This window comes from Styela clava, chromosome 12, assembly GCF_964204865.1.
Source record: "Styela clava chromosome 12, kaStyClav1.hap1.2, whole genome shotgun sequence".
Taxonomy (NCBI): Eukaryota; Metazoa; Chordata; class Ascidiacea; order Stolidobranchia; family Styelidae; genus Styela; species Styela clava.
Window position 1 is genome coordinate 12,352,125 of NC_135261.1, and position 19,551 is coordinate 12,371,675.

The 19,551-nt window shown below is 34.3% G+C and overlaps 2 protein-coding genes across 2 annotated transcripts; both read right to left on the bottom strand.

Moving 5' to 3' along the window:
- Positions 1 to 388: 388 nt before the first annotated feature.
- On the bottom strand, positions 389 to 11,781 carry LOC120329751 (crystal protein-like). Its single transcript, XM_039396528.2, has 11 exons — positions 8,940 to 11,781; positions 8,243 to 8,351; positions 6,983 to 7,112; positions 6,701 to 6,911; positions 6,062 to 6,195; positions 3,874 to 4,082; positions 3,396 to 3,657; positions 2,844 to 3,001; positions 2,555 to 2,713; positions 1,927 to 2,180; positions 389 to 1,032 (listed from the first exon to the last, which is right to left on the bottom strand). The coding sequence occupies exons 1-11, from the start codon at positions 9,121 to 9,123 to the stop codon at positions 755 to 757; spliced, it is 2,088 nt and encodes a 695-aa protein (XP_039252462.2). The 5' UTR covers positions 9,124 to 11,781; the 3' UTR covers positions 389 to 754.
- Positions 11,782 to 11,920: 139 nt separating this feature from the next.
- LOC120330256 (kynurenine formamidase-like) lies at positions 11,921 to 16,603 on the bottom strand. Its single transcript, XM_039397133.2, has 6 exons — positions 16,382 to 16,603; positions 15,320 to 15,460; positions 14,676 to 14,791; positions 14,120 to 14,249; positions 13,496 to 13,727; positions 11,921 to 12,221 (listed from the first exon to the last, which is right to left on the bottom strand). Exons 1-6 carry the CDS (start codon positions 16,437 to 16,439, stop codon positions 12,059 to 12,061), a joined length of 840 nt encoding a protein of 279 aa, XP_039253067.2. The 5' UTR covers positions 16,440 to 16,603; the 3' UTR covers positions 11,921 to 12,058.
- Between the last annotated feature and the right edge of the window lie 2,948 nt (positions 16,604 to 19,551).

Here is a 19,551-nt window from a genome sequence, read left to right on the forward strand (position 1 = left end):
GAAAAAACGTGAAATCAAAGTTTGTTAATTTAGTGATCTTCAAAATTTCTCAATTTCTCACATTTTTTAAAAACGAATTTGTGAGACAAAGAAAGATATATGCCAAGTTGCGCAAAATGCATTGTCACTGTTCCACCACATTGTGAAATAACATTAAAATAGATAAATCCCAGCCACTACCAGCTCTCCAGCTAGATTTTGGCGAATATGTAAATTTTAATCGATTAGAAATATTTCCCGCTGTACGCTGTACAAAAGTTGCATGTACTATATGGCAAGCTTTGTTTACAGTTTTTAAAGAGTGAGTTAATTCCTAATAACTAACACAATATACAACCATAACTCTTGTACATAACCTCTGTAGTCAAAATCAAATAATGCATCTGTTCATATCATATATATTCAATTTTCAAAATTGGCGTTGCCTAAATGCGAAATATGTTGTTTAGAAACATCAATGGTTCTTGTTTTTAGCAAAAATATATAGCAATCGCATTTTTAAAAGGAAAAGTATCGTGCTGACGTATTACGAAAGCCAGGTTGCTTCAAAATGATAGCAGATATATTGTATATAATAGATACATAAGCGATTTCGTTGACTCTTTATATATATATAAACAGTTACAAAATTTAAACGATGCTTATAGCGTCCTCTTTATGACTCGCATGCTACACATCAAAAATTCAACAACATATTAGAAGATTAAATGTCGATTAGAATTCAAGACAGTAGGTATTTTATTTAGGATTTGTGTTAGGGCATGAAGATAAAGATGGACAAGAACACAAGATTGAGAACAGTTGAATACGTCAGCGGCCTCGCATTGCTTGTTGTTGTCTCAGGGGGTGGTTCCGTAGGATTCCCTTCAGTGGTCGTTGTTGAGATTGTTGTAGTTGTAGGCAAAGGTATCGGATCCATGTAATATCCTATGCTATCCCAAAAGTCACAAATATCATCTTCATATTCGGTTTCAATTTCACTGATCGGCGCTTTTATGCGTATATTCTGCCACATTTCCACAGTCTTTTCATCTGATGATAACAATATCACCAAAAGATTTTTTTAAATAATTGCTAGGGACTGACTATAAACTTAATACATATTTTCATATTGATGAAAACCTTTACAGTATTTAGAATATATAGTTCATTCCAATAGGTTAATAGAAAATCATAGCAATCAACAAGTCAACACCTTTCTATGAATCAATTGCAGTATCCTGATATTCAACAAATTAAAAATACAATTTTACTCATTACCAAATTTTCTAGTCTAAGAATTGTGTTTTAAAAAAGACAATATATTCTGAGACTACGAGACAAAACAGATGAAAAGATGGATTCATTGGGCTAATAAGTTGAAAATTGTTGCATAAAAAACAAAAGTGAATAATAAGTGCCTGATTTCATGATGAGACCAATAGAACATCAGTATGAGACGAACAAAATGCTCACATACACAAAACACACCTTTCATGTATTTGAAATATTATTGATGTTAGTTATTCTCATTCCCGACCTGTACATTCCTACAACACCCAAAAAATATATTCGGTCTAGAATAAATTGGGGTTGTGTTAAATATTGTGAATTTGAAATGAAAAGGACATTAGATTTTTCTTGCAAAATTAATGCTAGTGGATTTTTAAATATTACGTTTCAGAGAATTTACCAATAAATTTCAATATGTTAAAAATTTGGACATCGGAGTATTTTGTTTCTAGCAAATATGGTGTTGATTCTTTGTACGTTTACCGAAACTAACTTGCAATATGCCACATACATTCGTCTTGTCGCTTTTCATCGCCTCTTGCATTAAAATAGATTATGTAGATTTATATTACCATCATCCCCCCTTTTTCGTTTTTTTTTTAATTTTTATAGATTTCGTTAATACTACAAAAATGTTTCAATAAATAAATTTACCTATGTTATTGGATTGTACCAAAATTGGTAAAATTTTTCCATAAATCTGGCCTATGTCGTAATTTCTCTCTTCGTTGACCGATGATTTTTTCGACTTGAGAAAACTTCCGTTTTGAGAAGTATAATGCGGCCAATCCGGATAATCTCCTAACGGGGTTTCAAGATTGTTTGATGGATTTCCTGTTCTAGCAAAACTTCCCCAGTAAGTACTGAACTGATCTTCAATGATAAGATCGTCAGTCAGGATGCTATTTCTAAAATTTGAAAAAAAAAAATATTGATATATTCGCTACCCTTTTGAATTTTAATGTTTTCATTTAACTTCATCAAAATTTGCACAATGCTGTGCAATTACTACAGAAAAGTTTAAATTTTAAATATTGTAATATGGTATATATAGTTATAACTGATACCACTTCTAATCAATTACCCGAATTCATTCGACAAATGATCACATTAAATCAGTGTACTCAATCAAGTTATGAATAACACACCATTCATTGGAATTATTTTTGTCTCCTTGCCATAGTTATGTAATGAAATGTCCAGGACAAAATCATTTCCAGTCCACTTATTCTTGTTATCTAATGTTTGCAAAAAATTTTTTTATAAATTTTTCATCACTCACGTTGTTCTGAATACAAATTCAATTTCGTCTGCGTGTGTCGCATAATAACAATTTTCTTCTTTTCCGTCATTCCTTTCCACACATACTCTATCCAGTACAGGATGATCGTCTGCGAAAAAATAAACTTTCTTTTCGCCCGTTGCACTTTCCGAAGCATATCTTTGATGAAAAAAAAAATTTCATTAATATAGTATTTTGCTTTTAATTAAGACAAGACGAGAAAATAAGTTTATGTTCTCTCTTTTTTATTCCTCTTTTCTCTCCACTTATAATTCAAAATACTTGTCACCTGGCCATAGCCCTGCTAGGACATATAAAAAATAGATGCGTCATTTCAATTCCAAATGTAACTGCCCAATCTTCTCCTGGGCCAGGTGGGTAGTCTGTTTCATACTTCTTTACAACTGTGTCTGTTTTTTCCGGACCAAATATAATGTAGTTGACAACCTGAAATTTATCAAATCAAACTTATGTTGTATTCGAACAATCATTATTTTCATTCTGTCGAATTGTATAATATTGTATTGAGTTTTTTTGTTTTGTTTCAAGGGTATTTAAGGTCGACCTGATATAATATAATTAGAACGTTTATGAGATATTTAGGTACATATATTGCTTAACTGTGATTTGCGTGAAAATTTTTATTGGTGATGTTATAACATAATTTTTTATTTTGCGAAAATTAGAATAAATTATTTTTAGAAAGAAAATATTTTATAAAAGAGTTGTACAGTAAAATGGGCAATGCTTACAAAGTTAAATATATTACAAATATCAATCACAAGCAGAATTTTGTTTCGTTGTTTAAGCACTCATTAAAGTACGAGCTGCGGGAACAAACCGTAAAAAGACTTCTTCCAACGGTTAGATTTTCAGGAAGATAAAACTGGATATCTTCTAATTCCTCCGTAGTTACTCCAACAATCATATTTTTTTCTGAATTCCACTTTCCATCTTTGAATAATGCCAAAGGTTGCTTTGTAAATTCTACTCCGTCAATGAGTGGACGATACGGCTCGATTAAAGTGTCGACGTCGCCGTTCAGAAGAGCCAGACCGCTCACCGGTACCAGCCGGTTAATTATGGCTCTGGGTTCCGCATCCCTGTTATTTCACATGAGTCTTTATCAATACAAACTTGTGGCAATCATTTTATCTATTCAATCCATCAATTTAATCCGGAAAATTTACAAAGATTAGGGGAATATAGAAACTGAAATTTCGGCTTGAGTATGTAGGCTACTATACTTTTGTGAATATGTTGAAACGCGCGTCCACAAATACCCAAAAAAAAAACCTTAAAAAAAACAATTGGCTTACATCAAACAATCACGCATAGATTCACTTTCATTGCATCGTAAGCTAGTGGTGAGATAGCCGGTAATCTTTAAAGATTCTTCTGGAGTAGGATATTTGAAGACAGCTGGATTACTTTGTTGAATTGCACCAGAGTACAAACTTTTACTGACATCGGATAATGTATGAAACATGATCGATTGCGCTCCTGCACTGTTTCCAAATAAAGTTACCTAAAATGAGGATAAAGGGGACATAACAATAGTTGTCAAAGAAAGTAAGGCAATATTTAAAGTGAAGTTAGGTATATTATTACTATACATGTACTAAGGGTCAAGTAGTCCGCATGACAGTTTTATTGTAACAGCCACTAAGATGACAAAAGCGTAAAATAATAAATGGCGAGGTTTACATTGATGTACTTACTATACTTACTACTGATTACATTTAGCGAGTTGGAAACTGTGCTTCACAACATGAGACATATATGGACAAAAACAAAATTGTCAAAGTCAGCAATAATATTATTCATCCTGTGTTATCAATCGTGTATATATACTTCACAAAATTGTGATCCCCATAAAATTGTGCATAATAAATTCCCAGTATATATATAAATTAGAATATTATATATATATATTCTAACATATATATAATTTTCAGATTGCAGTTATTACTGTCTTACATTTCCTATATATATATATATATATATATATTAAGAGATTTCTTTTCAAAACTTTTTATTATAATTATAGTATTGTTTCAACATACTAAAAATTCGATTTGTGTATTTCATTTTTGAAAGATAGTCTACACTGCTGGGGTTCTCAACCTTTTTCTTGTTAAGTACCCCCCGAGTCATGAAATAATTAACACGAACGCCCAGTAATCCGACACTAAACAAAGTTGTAATATATTGACTAACAATTTTTAAACTGTGTTTTAATTGAAGCAGTGGATTCCCACCCGCTGGTCCGCGGACCGACATCGAAAGCGTTTTTGTCGGCCTGCGAGAAATTTTGTTGTTTTTCAACCGTCTCAATCGCTTTATCGAACCCGAAATAACGACGTTCCGTTTGTTTATTACGCAATGTCTCTTTCGCCCACATATTGCTATTTGCGGTATTAATGGCCCCACGACGTCTTGATGTCGAGTAATCAGACTTTTCGCTTTTCGGTTCCGATTCACCGCGATGTGTCCGTCAAATCTCGCAAGAGTCAGAAACCCAAAGATCGGCACATGTATTTTTTCTGTACTGCATGCTTTTCCTGCTTAATATGAACATCCAATTGAAAGGTGAGGAATACTTCTTTGTTTAAACCAGAAAACAGTCATAGACAGTATAATATCCCAGGGCTTCGCCTTGACATTCAGTATAATATGAGCTTGTTGCAACCCTGCAGGTGTTCACAAGACGCGGAATGAAAGCATGGGTCGTAGAGATCTTTTTCAGACGATGCACAGAAGGTTACAGACGACTTTTACATCTTTTTTGTAAATTCATTTTGTTTGATGCGTTGAATAACTGCAGAATTAATATGAGATCAGCTGACCAACAAAGCTTTTTGAATTTTTTTTAAACAGGAACGCGGGGGAATAGGTCTTTTTCTGGACAAAGTTTGATCTACCTATTCCAATTTTGGCCGGCGCATTATTTCTTTTTATTCATGTGAAATGTTTTCAAGTGTGGCTTTTTTTCATTATTTAGAAGCATAATGAGTGTCCGACATTGTATTTCAATTTGCAAATATATGGTATTATTTTTTATTCCACTCATTTCAACTTTTATTTAACATTTTTTTTAATTTTACCGGTCCGCCAAAAAGTTTGGGAACCACTTTTAATTTTAAATGATATTAAACCAAAGTATTTATTTCATTTATACAGAACATTAGTGTGAGCGCTGCTCCTGTTTATTGCGAATAAGTTTTTCAATTCTAGGAGCAAACAGCACATTGTCTTTTGAGATTTCACAGTTTGGCTGCAAAGCTGTGGATTTCACATTGTTGAGTCACAACAAAGTAAGATCGGGAAAAATCCACGCTGAGTTTCAAATGGCACGCATTTTCCTCTGATGATAAAGGGCATTAAAAAGTGGCAACACATGAAAACTCAACTGCCATTCAAGTACCCCTGGAAATTTTCTCGCGAACCCCAGGCTGAGAACCCCTTATCTACAGTGTTGTATAATTTATTTATACAATCATCTACCTTTGTCCTATCTCCCCCAAAGTTAGCAATGTTATCTTGAACCCATTTCATGGCAAGTTGTTGATCTTTCAGCCCTTGATTTCCATTAATATCATCCTTTCCTTCTTCTACGTGGTATAAAAATCCCAACGGACCTAAAATTATCAAACCGCATATGTAATAGACACTGTCAGTTCTTTGAATCGAATATAATAATTTTTGGATCTCTTAACTTGAGTTATGTGATTTTTTGTGTGAAATAATTTTAATCGTAATTGTTTGATAGCTATAAAGAAATGAAATATATCTTCAAATCCTTTACATGTCATAAGATAAAAATCTCAGGACAATGAGTTTCAGTTCATCTAAGCAAGCTCTAAATGAGAATAAGTTCATTGCGGATACTAACTACCACGTCATTCATATTAGGCGTAATGGTCACTTGTTTATAAAAAATAGCAAATGGACCTAATAGTCTGATCCGAGTCAGAAATACAATACATGCTCTACGCCAGATTAATTACGCAATAATACCAAATTAGTTTCAATTTTGGACAGCTTATTTGCTTATTTAATAATCTGACTTATTTCTGTAAGCATCATTTGACACTTTGTCCGCGATTTGCTACATTTTAAAATACGAAAGAAACACTGACTTACCAAGACGATAGTTGATGGTGACTACTACTGTGTTTGTAGCATTGGCTAACTCTTGTCCATCTAAGGACGTTCTTGTTCCAGCTCCGGCGTAAAAAAATCCACCATGGATGTAAAACATCACAGGTAGTCTTTCAGTAGGCGGAAAAGTCGAATTGGATAAATCGATGTACTTCGGGACAAACACGTTTAAAACTAAACAATCTTCATCCATCTGAATGTATGAAAGCACATTATTGAAATGTATGTCTAATTTTTTTAATGAAAAACTTCAGATAATCTTACGTTAATTTTGCGACACTCAATGATTGTAGTCGGAAGTAAGCAGTCAACCTCAAACTGATGACATTGGAGTCCTTCGTTAACAGATGCCGTGAAAGCCGTTGGATTTTGAATTGGTACCGGCGGCTGCCACCTTTACCATATGAATAAGATATTTGTATACTTGCGAAAACAATGCGAGTTTTTTGCTCTGGTAATGCCATCATTCATTCTGTACTCTCAACAATAAACACGTTTGTCAATCTATGTAGAAATTAGTAGCCCTAATCCTTCAAAGGCTTGATATCAGTTGTGGTTATGAATGAACATAAGCAATGCACCGTTTTATAGTTTTGGACATTTTGGACATAAGTTTAAATATGCATCCCGTTCCAAATTGTTGTTGCTGTAAGTCTTATTAGGGTTCTTGAGTTTTTCGTTTTAAAACTACTAGAGGTTTCAGTACCTAAAACGGAAGAACGCGCTAGAGGGATATTACTTGTATTTCTTTTTATAAATTCGTCACTAGGCCAATGGAGCCTGATATTTCATATAAATATTTTGATGTTTTATTTTAATTCATTGTTTGGACATACAATTGCTCTCTTATTTGTTGGCTTTTCCATGGGAATGGGATTGAGACGTCCCACGGGATGGGTTGGGACAGCACACATTTGTATTTGCCATGGAACGCGTGGGACACGAAAATCGTATGATTTTTAGGAAAATGATGGTAAAACTTTTAGTAATGGACGGCGTGTCCATATATTTGAGCATAGCTCTCTTGTTAGTTATAAAGAGCAAAATATATTCAGTCTCAACAACATACTTCGTGAAGAGGCTGATGGACACACGCATAAAAGTAATGAATATAAAATTAACATAGTCGGTAAATTTTGTCGTGTTGCATGTCCCCTTGTACATGTAGTCCTATTTAGTAGACGCTGAACCTAAATTTAACATTTTTTATTGAATTTTATTCCAATGGGAATCCCATGGGATGAGATGGGACAGGCATAATTGCTATGAAATGAGAATGGGACAGAAAGATATGTCTCATGCACAAGCCTGCTTATTTGTATGACATGAGTCGTTGCATGAGTGGTAGTGTTTCTTTGTCGTCGTCAAAATCGGGTTCAGTGCAAAATGCAACTACACATAGAATTGAACTTTGATGAATAGTGCATACGCAGCTTTGGGACCTTGCTCTTCAAGAAGTGGATTGCAATTAAACGGATTATTTTTTTTTGGAGAAGAGGAGATTAATAATTAAAATATCATTACCTCTGGAGCCCTATTGGTGGCTCCGCATATGGAATCTGATAAAACGCGTGTGCAATGTCATTTGAAATACCTTCCGCTTCGCCTGACGTTGTCATAACTTTCGGAGGATCTGACAAAAATAATTGCGAATTTTTAATCAAAAAATCAAATTTATACAGTAGGTTTTTTTTAATCTTCAATTCTTCTATTACTGGAAAAAGAAAGTTATATAAAAATCTATTTGGAAAATTAATTGAAGCCCAGACACCTAAAAATAAAATACTTGATAAAATAATTACATGGACAAATGGAATTTCAAAACCAAAGGTTTTATTAATTTTGAAAATGGAAATATTTTCCTGACGGCTTCTGTTTTAAAATTGTAGACGTCTCTGTAACTTGGACAAAAGGAACTTGCACGTATGTTTAAATTTTTTGAAATGAATATTTCAACGTATTGAATTCTATAATTGCACGATACATATCTGGAATTCAAAATCGACTGGTTTAAAACCGGAATAATAATAAATCAAATATGAACTATGCATGCCGACGTGGTTCTTATTTTAAAAATTAATTTTAAGAAGTCACATATTATTTAATTTATTTCATTGAGATTGTGTATTCACAAAGAAGACTTAAAATTCATCTTTCCCGAATAATTTGAAACTTTTCATCGCACACATACATGAATTAGACATGAACTTAGAACACCCACCGCCAACAGCTCTATGCTGCGTTGTCTTTTCTTTGTTCTGAGACGTCTCCCGCGTTGGTGGAATATACAGTTCATCTGGATTTGCAACGTGCTGAATAAGTCGAGCTAAATTTTGTGCAATGTCACTATGTCCCTGACAAATTGCCACAAATGTGAGAAATGCGAAAAGTTTCGTGAAATCCATATGTATTTTAGGTTGAGCGGGAATTCAAAATAGATATGCTATTAAATTAAATACATATAATTATCGATGACACAAAATTCTCCTTTAAAATATCTCATATAGTTTTGCAGAATAGGGAAATATGCAAGTTTAATAGTTTTATAGCTCCATAAACAGATGGCTCTATGATTAATGTGTTGGTTAGTTCAAATAAATAGAGCCATGACTAGCGGTTAACCCTTGCACCAAACAATTTTGGTAATATATGCGAGACTAAGTAATTTTATATCTCAGTCACCCCATGATTATAAGAGGCTCATTGCCCGTGAGCTCGTTTAGACAGAAGTCGTGAAAACGCAATAAAAAGTATGCGATGTTGGTGTAAATTTGCTCCACCACGTATACTATATGCCTGTGCTTTGAAATTTGAATTTTGAAAATTTGTTAAAAGTACTGATTTATGTTCGGTGCCCTAATTTTATAGAGCTATAATAATCAAATATGATTGTTCTTATAAATATTTTATTATTGATTATTTGGTGATTCGATTCGATCATTAATATGTGTGCTACTAATGAAGAACGAAAACCGCCAAACGTAAAATGTAATATGTCTATGTTATTTTGAAATTCACAATGCATGTCGATGAATAAGGCATTTCTGCAGAGCATAATCGAACAAACACTACTCTATACTTGTTCTATTATACTCAACCAATCAACGTCCTCTGAACTACTCGATTGAACATACGCGTTTATGTCCTTATGAGCATAGTCCACTTTTACATACTCTTTGCAGTATTACATTTTTTTTCGTTCATTCGCCAAACTTGCACCCGACGACTCAATTACAACTTCAAAATATTTTTATGCAAAACGGTACATTTATACAACTTTAAATTCAATAATTACCGTAAGCCTCGCCTTTTCCTAGAAATGGTATATTGCAGTATTTTGCGTCACACCGTGCTTACTATTCCCATAAAATTCGAAACGATATGGGCGTGTGTTTACTTTATTTACATAATCCCCCTACACGCATTGATAATTTTTCTTGGGTTGAAATGAATCGAGCATGTTCTGGGTTTGATTATCTTTGTGACAATAAAACATGCGAATTAATAAATCATTTTGAATAGTGTAAGAGACTGCATCGGCAAAATAACTACATAAATTTTATTGTTAAACAAACATTACGTCCGCGTTGCATCGGGTCATCGTACTCCTAATTACCAAATGACAGTAGTAAAACTTTAGCTCTCATTCAAAACTTACAAAAACCCAACTTACCATGTGTGCAGTCTTAATAAAGCCCTGAATATGTATATTTTTGGACGTAGTTATAACTTGGCCATATGTCCTAGTGTGTGTTTGTTCCAGAGCAGCCAAATTGTTTCAAATTACAGAAATTTGTCATATTTCAATCTCATCAATTGCCATTTATTACGATGTTAATTCGCCGAAATAGCCTTGAATGATAATCACACCCTTGTTGTGGTCTGTGAAGATAAAATAAACTATAAATCATCATATTTTGTATAACTCGTAAATGATTTTACTGATTTCAAGTGTCAAATCACAAAACGCCGCGCCATTGTCAAGAAATAATTGTAACAATTGTTCATGCCTGGGACTGGGAAAAGTTGTAATATCCGTGTACTCAAATTACAATAGGAGATCCACGCAACATATTTTATTTTTATGAAATTCATTTATCAGTTATTACACCCTGCTCGAAATGTTTAAATTGTAGATAAAAAAATAAACCAAATCGAAACTGAAACTTTTTATGATTAAACCATTTTAGTGTGATATTTAAATCCAAGATTTTTCGTCGTATTCGTTATGTCTTGTTGATTTAAATCTACTATTCTCGAATATGGACACTGTTAACTTCTGGTTTATAATGTAGAAATAACGGTTGATCTCTTCAACAAAATCGTATGGCGCTATGGTATAATAGTGATTGCACAGACTGAAGGCTTTGTAGTCCTTTAAACAATTATGCTAATTTCATAAGAACTTAACAAATTGGGCATATAGGCATCTATTGCGCTGTACAACACATTTTTGTTGTTCTTGTTAGAATTTGAGGATGAGTATCAAGGTCGAGGTAAATTAAAAGTCAGTTATTCTATCTATATCGTTTGCTATATACGTCAGTATCACGGTCACTCAATCACTATAACTAGTAAAATTATTTATGCAACACTTTAATACGCAAAAGTTATATATTAACAAGATTGGATTCTTTGTAATGTTTTTAGATTCTAGTGGTTTATTAATATTAATAATGTTTAATTTGCTACACATTCGTGACAATACTCGCCAACATGTACATGTACATAAGAGTGGTTAGTGTGAATTTCCACACTCCTCCTATGAATGCTAACAGCATGTGCTCAGTTAACCGCCCAAAACAAGGGGAATTCACGTGGTATTACGCCGTATGAAAGCAGATTCCCAGAATATAAATAACTCCGATGGAGAAGATTTATGACTCGATATTCTGCCACGAACTCAGAAAACCGCTGCTGTTCCTAAAAGTTAATTTTTAGGTGGTTATTTTCAATATTTTTTTTTCAAATGTATCAAGGTTAATTTGTCATCTCGTCTACCTGCTACCTGGAGTAACTAATTTTACAATATATCGACACTTGGCAACCGAATATTGAATATTTTGTATTAACTTATGGCGGAGTTAGATTAGAGCAATAACTGTTAGTAGTTTGAATAGTGCAAAGTAATAGACTACGAAGCGCCATGCCCTCTTTCCTTGACTTTCGTCATTTCCTTTTAAAAATATTGTCACGGTGAAATAATAAAACATTTCATTTTAGTATGAATTACAGCACTATTAGGGATTTAGCATATCAGTCAGTTTCAAATAGTCCTTTCGATTAAAAGATATATGTATGTATAAAAGTACTAATAGTACGATCAATTTGAACAATCTTCTACTGTGGGTAGGCGACAATTCGGATTGGAGAACCAGCAGCACCCTTAAGCTTGAGTGGCATTGCGAAGACGAAGAATTTTTTCTGATGTTCTACAAGTTGGTCAAGGTTGGCAAGATCTTCATAAACTGCAATGTTGGCATCCGCGAATACTCGATGCGTTCTGTCAAATGAAAAAAATCATACTTTGCTTTTTAATTATAAATAAAAATTCCGTTAATATCCAACTTGATTAACTCTTCAAGTTGGACGTCTTGCTCAAAATAACTCACATTGGTTAGAAATTGTTCAAAATATGCCGGGAATGTTTATTTGTAAATTTGTCTGACAAAACTAATAACGTTGCCATTTTCAGATAAAAAAAAAAGTGTAAGTGTAACCGTAAGTTAGGGCTCGAGATTCACAAGTAACATCGGGAATTAAAACGAATGCCCTGTTTAGACATTTTCCGTCACGGATCTCCTTTTTGAGCTCTTCACCAAAACAATACCTGTGTGCACCTATAACACCACCCAATTCTTGCAAAATTTGGAGTACTTGGAGACAAAGACTATTACTTTTTATAATATTAGTATTATATTCGGATAACTGCTTTTATTATATTTGCGGTCGAGAAAATGTTGCTACATTAAATATTGGCAATACCAAAGTAATAAGCGAATTATGGATTCATACGAATAGCGCATATTTGGGGCAATAAGCACTGATAATATAAAACGAGAATATCGGCCGGAAGTCAGGGGATCCCCCAATACAGAAACTGCGGCTTCGATTCACCCACTCGACTTCATAGCGACACCGTGTGTATTCAAACACAGCCTAGCGATATTTTAGTGTGGAATTCTGCAGCCCCGAACCTGATGATAGAGGGACATGGACATTGCTTAAAGAGTAATTACAAGTAACGAGATACGATCTCGCGGCGTGTTATCCTTCGCTCTGACTCAATAGCGTGAAAAATTTTTCGAAGAAAACTTGCGCATCGAGACGACGTCAAAGTTACAAGAGTGAGATTAATCACGAGATACGATCTAGCGGTGTGTATCCTTCGCTATGACTCACTAGCGTGAAAACTTGCCTATCGCACACACACACTCAACGCGTCTCAAAAATCCCTCGCTTCGTCAAAATCGTTCTCTCGATTTGCAAAAATCCAGATCTTTTCATCACTAATTAATTTAATACCTCGCTAATTATACGACATAAATTCATCCAAAATCAATAAGCTTCTGATACGAGCTATGATGAATGCACATGCAAAATTTAGAGCAGATTCAACCTCGCTTTCGTGAGATATCACGTGCATCTAACAGACAGACATACAGACAGACAAATACCTATCAACATACTTACCGATCTTAAGATCGATAAGTAATAAATATTTCTAGGAAAGACTCATAAAACTATCAATAATAATATCACCGAAAGAGTTCTTACGGAAAGTTTAAATCTTGTCCACGATCAATAGTAAAAATATCAATTCCAACGGCAGCGATGCATCTTTTTTTTATTAACCATTTGGCGGCCTCAAAATGCAATCCAGGTACATGAAGATCTAACGCAGCAGCTGGTCCACGAACCTTTGTTCCGTAATATCCATCCCTGTCATTCCAGTATAAATCTCCGTAACCAGTTCGAAAAAGAACAATCGTATCCTCTCGGATGCGACCTTCAAAAAATATCTTTTGTCGAAATAAAATAAAAACATCAATAAGAGAATAAAATATTTTTCAAAATTTCTTTCTGGCATTCCTGAACAGCAAGCATATCAGTGGTTTTATGTGTTTAACTAATATTTATGCGACATGCCGACATGCAATCATAACTAGTTCCCAATTAGATCGGATATTCAGTAGTATGGAATTTCGTAACCTTTGATCAGTATTTAGATAACTTTACTCTAAAGAGTAGTCACATGATAATGTAGTCAACAACTACACAAAACAGAGTTGTCAACGTTTAGAACGGTTGAATATATCCAGTATCATGTACGATGATGAGAAATAGGCTGCATGAACATATTTGTTATGAAAGTGAAATAAATATTAGTTTTTGATTCACCATTCTTCCTTTCCCAAGCTCTTATATCTTCTTTTGTAATCAAGGATTCTCGTGGCATTGGAACTCCGTCTTTAGTCATGTCAATTAATACACCTGGCCCTATCATTTCCTTCAGATGAATATCTTGTGCCTGAAATAATATTGTATATTTTTCTTACACATTGTGGTAAATACATAGTACGTGATTCAGATTGCAAAATGTGAAAATATAAAAAAATACATAAAAATATCATTACGCATTAGCAGAGCAGAATTTCATTCTACATAATCCAAAGTATTCAATCATCTTTGCGACCGATGTCAAATATTGAACCAGTAGTACAAGGACCAGGGGACACGTAATAGATAGTTTGTCACGCGACTCAGCAACAACAACACCTATTTTAGCTATCAAGCAGAAAAGGTATATCTTAAATTAGTGGGGATTTTTTAGGACGTCTGACGAATGTTGTATACAGAAATAGACAAACAGAAATCAAATTAATGTAAAGTTAGATAAATCTGTTGTTTCATTAATGTTTATGTTATTAGTTGAAATAAAAACAGAATAAGCTACTTGATTCCTTTCCGCGTTGAAATGACTCGGCGCATCAACATGAGTTCCAGTGAGTGTATTAGCACTGAATGAGTTGGAATCGAGAAAGAATTTGAATGGACCGTTGCTGACAATTCCTGTAAAAAATTCGGTTTATGCTTGTGAAATCGAACCAAGTCAAATTCTTATTAAGGTATTCCACATTATCCCCACTCCCCTTTTATATTTTATTCCCATACTACCCTTTGATTTCTTTGGTATCCGGGGCCCACCGTTTGGTTCGGGTTGTGTCGACCGGTGAAGTGCCACGTTTTGATTTTTGAGCGTTATTTAAAGATTTATCACTTTAGTTGAATCTCTGGATTTTTTTTACCACTGTTGTTTCATACAACCAAGATTTTACTCTCTTAATCAAAAACTTGAAAGCGGACCGTAAGTAAGCTCAATCTTGGTACGAAAAGAGTCTTAGAGGAAACAACTATACGTACACTATACCCCACGTATTTACTATGATCATAGTTTTCCGGCAATTGATAAGCACAGCAAAACCATAGTCAAAACATTATGGCGAATCTTGTGATAAAAAGAAGTAATCTTTGAATTTAATTAAATTATGTACCTGATAAGACAATTATGCTTATACGAATAAGAAATTAGTTGATTACCTTTAACATGTTGAATCAGCTTGTAACCGAGAGATAAGTCAGTTGGCCAAACGGCTGCATCTTCATTGACTTCATGAGTAAGATCTATGGCATTTGCTGAATCAAACTTGAATCTTCCCCAATTGTTTCGTTTCCAACATTCTGTCAAAATATAAGGCAAAGGCATCAGACAATCAGGTGGGTCGGGTGTAGAAAGGATTTGTAATCCACTGTCAAAAACTGATATTATATCTAATCGCAAGTTCAATCATTCTTTATATTAATATTTTTCTTTTATTGTATGATCAATGTATTTTTGTTGCGACATGTGCAGTATTCTTCAGACATGAAAACGTTACGCTGTGTTTTTATAATTATATTATAAAACAAAACATTATATATACATGCCCGAGAATTCAATAAAAACATCATTGTTAGGTTATTTATATCTGCCAATTGTTGTATATAATTGTCGGAATCATACATTCAGAAGGTGAAATCTAAATCATGCCTTAATGATTTTTTTATCATTTGATGAAGCAATATTATATTTTAAATTTGTGTTATTTGCGCTGGCTACAGATCTTTAAAACGGAAAAGCTCAAAACCAGCCATTACCAACAGGTCGTTTCGTAATTGTAACACATCGCGATGAAAAACATAATATAAAATTGAACTCTAGGCTACACCAATCACTTTGAGAGATATATATATTAATTACCGTAGATGGGAAAAATTCGCTACCCTTGTCACTTCCTAATTTTATTAAAAAATTAAATTTTAAGATAAAGAAGAAAAAATGTTTGCCTTATTGTGCTGCATTTACGAAAACGTAAATTTTAATTACATTATCATTATCCTAACGATTGTCGCCGCAGTATAAAAAATAGGATGCTCGGCATTTCATTTGGGAGGGTTTATGCGCGTTCAGAACAATTCCTAACAATTTTGAAAAATGCAATTTGAAATTTTATTGAATATAAATATTGCTGAAAAACTACTTTCGTTTTTTGCCGCTGAGTTTTCTTATGTGAGTATGAAGCATGTCGAAGAAATAATAAAAAATGACACAAATATACTTACTTCCATTGCAAACTGTTGCAAATCCAAAGCATAACAGTAAACAAGGTGCAATTTTCATTTTCACAACTTCTTTCTACTATATCTATCTGACTATGAGAAATAATATTAATAGCTTTGCTGAAATCGTCACAATTTCTTATATTACATTAAACACTATAACTATAATATATATCGGAATGAGGCTACTTCATCTCCTGTTTGAAATAGGTTCTAACAGCAGAATGCAATATAGGATCGTATAACTTCAATTATATAATTTTTTTACTGAATAATATGTTCGAGGTGGTAAAACAAGTTTGGAGATTTACTGAACTAGCCTAGGGCGCTTAGGTGCCTTGGTTAGTCTCCATCAATATTATCATTTCAATCTGACAAGAAAATAATTTAAACATGTTATATTTCCTTGCTATAATCGTAAAACGTATATATCAAATCAGTGATCGACAACAACCGGGCAACCTTTCCAGGCTAGATCCATTCACACATGTATATTTTTGTACATTAGCCGTTTTGTAAATTGACTTGATTGCCCAAAACGAAGAGATTGTGTATGTTTCGGCTTTATCAAGATTCTGTGAAACATCTGTCGAATTTCACACGACACAGAAATGTGATTCAAACAAAAGCGTAGAAGAACTTCAACTAATGAGGTATTGAAATCAGGTCCTGATAGTAAATTCTTGTTCAATGATTTTTCATCAAACTCTGCTGAACTGTCAAAGACAACACGAAACTTCAATCTTGTTGCATGGTGTGGAATAAACCAGTTTCTCTCTGTAGGTGCCAATTCATCTTCTGGTATCTGGTCAGCATATCTATTCTTCATATATTCATCTAGGGAACGGTCGCTACGCTACCCGCGAGGGGAAATGTACAAAGATATGTTAAGTAAATTAAAAAAAAAAACCTTTCTTCGGGGTTCGTTGGAGAACACGGGTCGTTGCGCCGAACAAATGACGGCATTCGTCCGGCACGGTGCCGCCGATTTTTTTAGTCCATCAAATAGTTTAACTATCAGGTTATATACTGATCACCACCAATGGGGGTTGATATTTATCACTTTAAAGGTTCGTGATCACTCAACCGTGACAAAAATTTTCTGTCATGAAATTCACTTTAATTACCCGGCATGACCCAAATATGTCACCTCTATCAATTACCATTCAGGTATGGCTCAAAATCACTGTAGCGTGGCTGGGGGGTGGGAGGGAAAAAATTCCACCTAAAACCGATTCAAATAATTCTTCTAATCATGCCCATGCCTTTAGATTCTTGATACGACCTCTCAGAAGCCCGCAATAAGCCAAAATCACTAAAGCGTGACTGGGAAGTAAAAGAAAAAAAATTTCCGCAAAAAAATGTCAAACTAATTTTCCTCATTACGCCTATCTATTTTATTTCTCAATAGCTTCATTTTTAGGTACGCAACCTTCTTACGCCACTGGAGGGCGATTGAGAGGGGGAACACAGATTTCTCGGTCAAGAAAACTTCACTTAATTATACTCTTCGAGAATTGGGCAAATCTTTGGCCAAAACCCCATTCACATGCCTCAGAATCGCCAAAAAACAATAGAAGTGGGCGTGGCTTTGCACGAGTTTTCTCAGACATGAGGCGTTTGAGAGTCATGTTATAGTTGTACGGTAGATCAATATCATCATATTTCCATAATAAACCAATTTCCAATCGTCCATCAACACGCTACAAAGTATCACTCATAATTTTCTCTTTCATCGTCCAAAGAAGGTTGTGTTGTCAATGGATCTGCATTCATGTCAGCGAAATCATTTCCACAAGTTTGACAGACAGCAATTTCACGGTTAATATCATTCTCATCCAGAATATCATCATGCAAGGTGGAACAAATAAATGAAAAATTACAGCTGTTGAATTTGCTGCTCTCTGTCACTTCCTGCTCTGTAATGATTTTGCGACATAGTTCATGGTTGTTAATTGTAGATGTCTGTGAATTATCACATGCAATTTCTTGCTCCTGCAAAATATGATCTTCTTCTGGAAGACATTGAGGTAACATGCAAGTATCGCAAGTAGTATCATTGAATGATAGCAATGGAAGAGTAGTAGAAATAAAATTCACAACTACATCACTTTGTAAATTCTGTACATCAGATATCATAGGTACAGAAGTGTTAATTTAATTCAGCGAATTTTCATCGATAGATCTTTGCCAAAGAGACACCGTCCAAGGCATGTAAGCAAGGTACCTGGAGTGCCAGGTGGTTCAACTCTGGAATCCGTGAATGGACAATTACCCAAGGTATCTTCCCCAATTAATAGTTCAACATTGTCATCAATATCTGGGAACTTCAAACTATCCAATGAGGATATTTGTCAATTATATCTGGCTTTGGAAATAAATCTCTGACGTCAGGAATTTTGTCAAAAGTTGAAGCAATATGTACTTCAACAATGTTAGTATTATTCACGCCATTCAGACGAAATGAAACTCTTTCTCCAATATGAACAGCAACGACATTTGTAGTGTGTATCATGCAACGCTATGGTTTACCAGAAAGGCCAATAGATTTCGCAAGACGAGTATAGCAAAATGATCTTTGAAATCCTAGATCCAAGAAAGCAATTGTTACTTATCGATCTTAAGATCGGTAAGTATGTTGATAGGTATTTGTCTGTTTGTTTGTGTGTTTGTCTGTTAGATACACGCGATATCTCACGAAAACAAGGTTGAGTCTGCTCCAAATTTTGCATGTGCATTCATCATATCTCGGACCAGAAGCCTATTGATTTTGGATGAATGTCGTATATGAATATGTCGTATAATTAGCGAGTTATTAATTAATTAGTGATGGGACACGCGATGTCACTATAGAGTCATGAAACGAAACCGCAGTTTCGATCGATAAGTCTTCGGCCTCCGACCGATATTCTCGTTTTCTTTTCATCACGTCTGTCAGGTAGATGTATTTCAACAGCAACAGCCACGAGTCAAACAGGGCACAAAGTGTTGAGTACAGACATAGAATTCACAGAAGTTGTTTCAGTTTGAGGTGCATGTAATGGTTCTTTAGAGCGCGACTGATGCAATGCAGGCTTCAAATCAATTCCCTGCATTCCAATTGTCAAACACAATAGAACAGTTACGCATCTGTCCTACGTTACGTAAGTCCTTCAGTAAGTTGCTTTATAAAT

Bases quoted from the DNA above. Each gene is read 5' to 3' on its own strand.
- LOC120329751 (XM_039396528.2), bottom strand. From the start codon at position 9,123: ATGGATTTCACGAAACTTTTCGCATTTCTCACATTTGTGGCAATTTGT. The intron at 6,196-6,700 runs GTAAGTCAGTGT...TGATAATTTTAG, and splicing joins CACCATCAACTATCGTCTTG to GTCCGTTGGGATTTTTATAC. The intron at 4,083-6,061 runs GTAGATGATTGT...TCCTCATTTTAG, and splicing joins TTGGGGGAGATAGGACAAAG to GTAACTTTATTTGGAAACAG.
- LOC120330256 (XM_039397133.2), bottom strand. From the start codon at position 16,439: ATGAAAATTGCACCTTGTTTACTGTTATGCTTTGGATTTGCAACAGTT. The intron at 15,461-16,381 runs GTAAGTATATTT...ATATTTTGACAG, and splicing joins TGCAACAGTTTGCAATGGAA to AATGTTGGAAACGAAACAAT. The intron at 14,250-14,675 runs GTAGCTTATTCT...ATATTATTTCAG, and splicing joins TCAACGCGGAAAGGAATCAA to GCACAAGATATTCATCTGAA.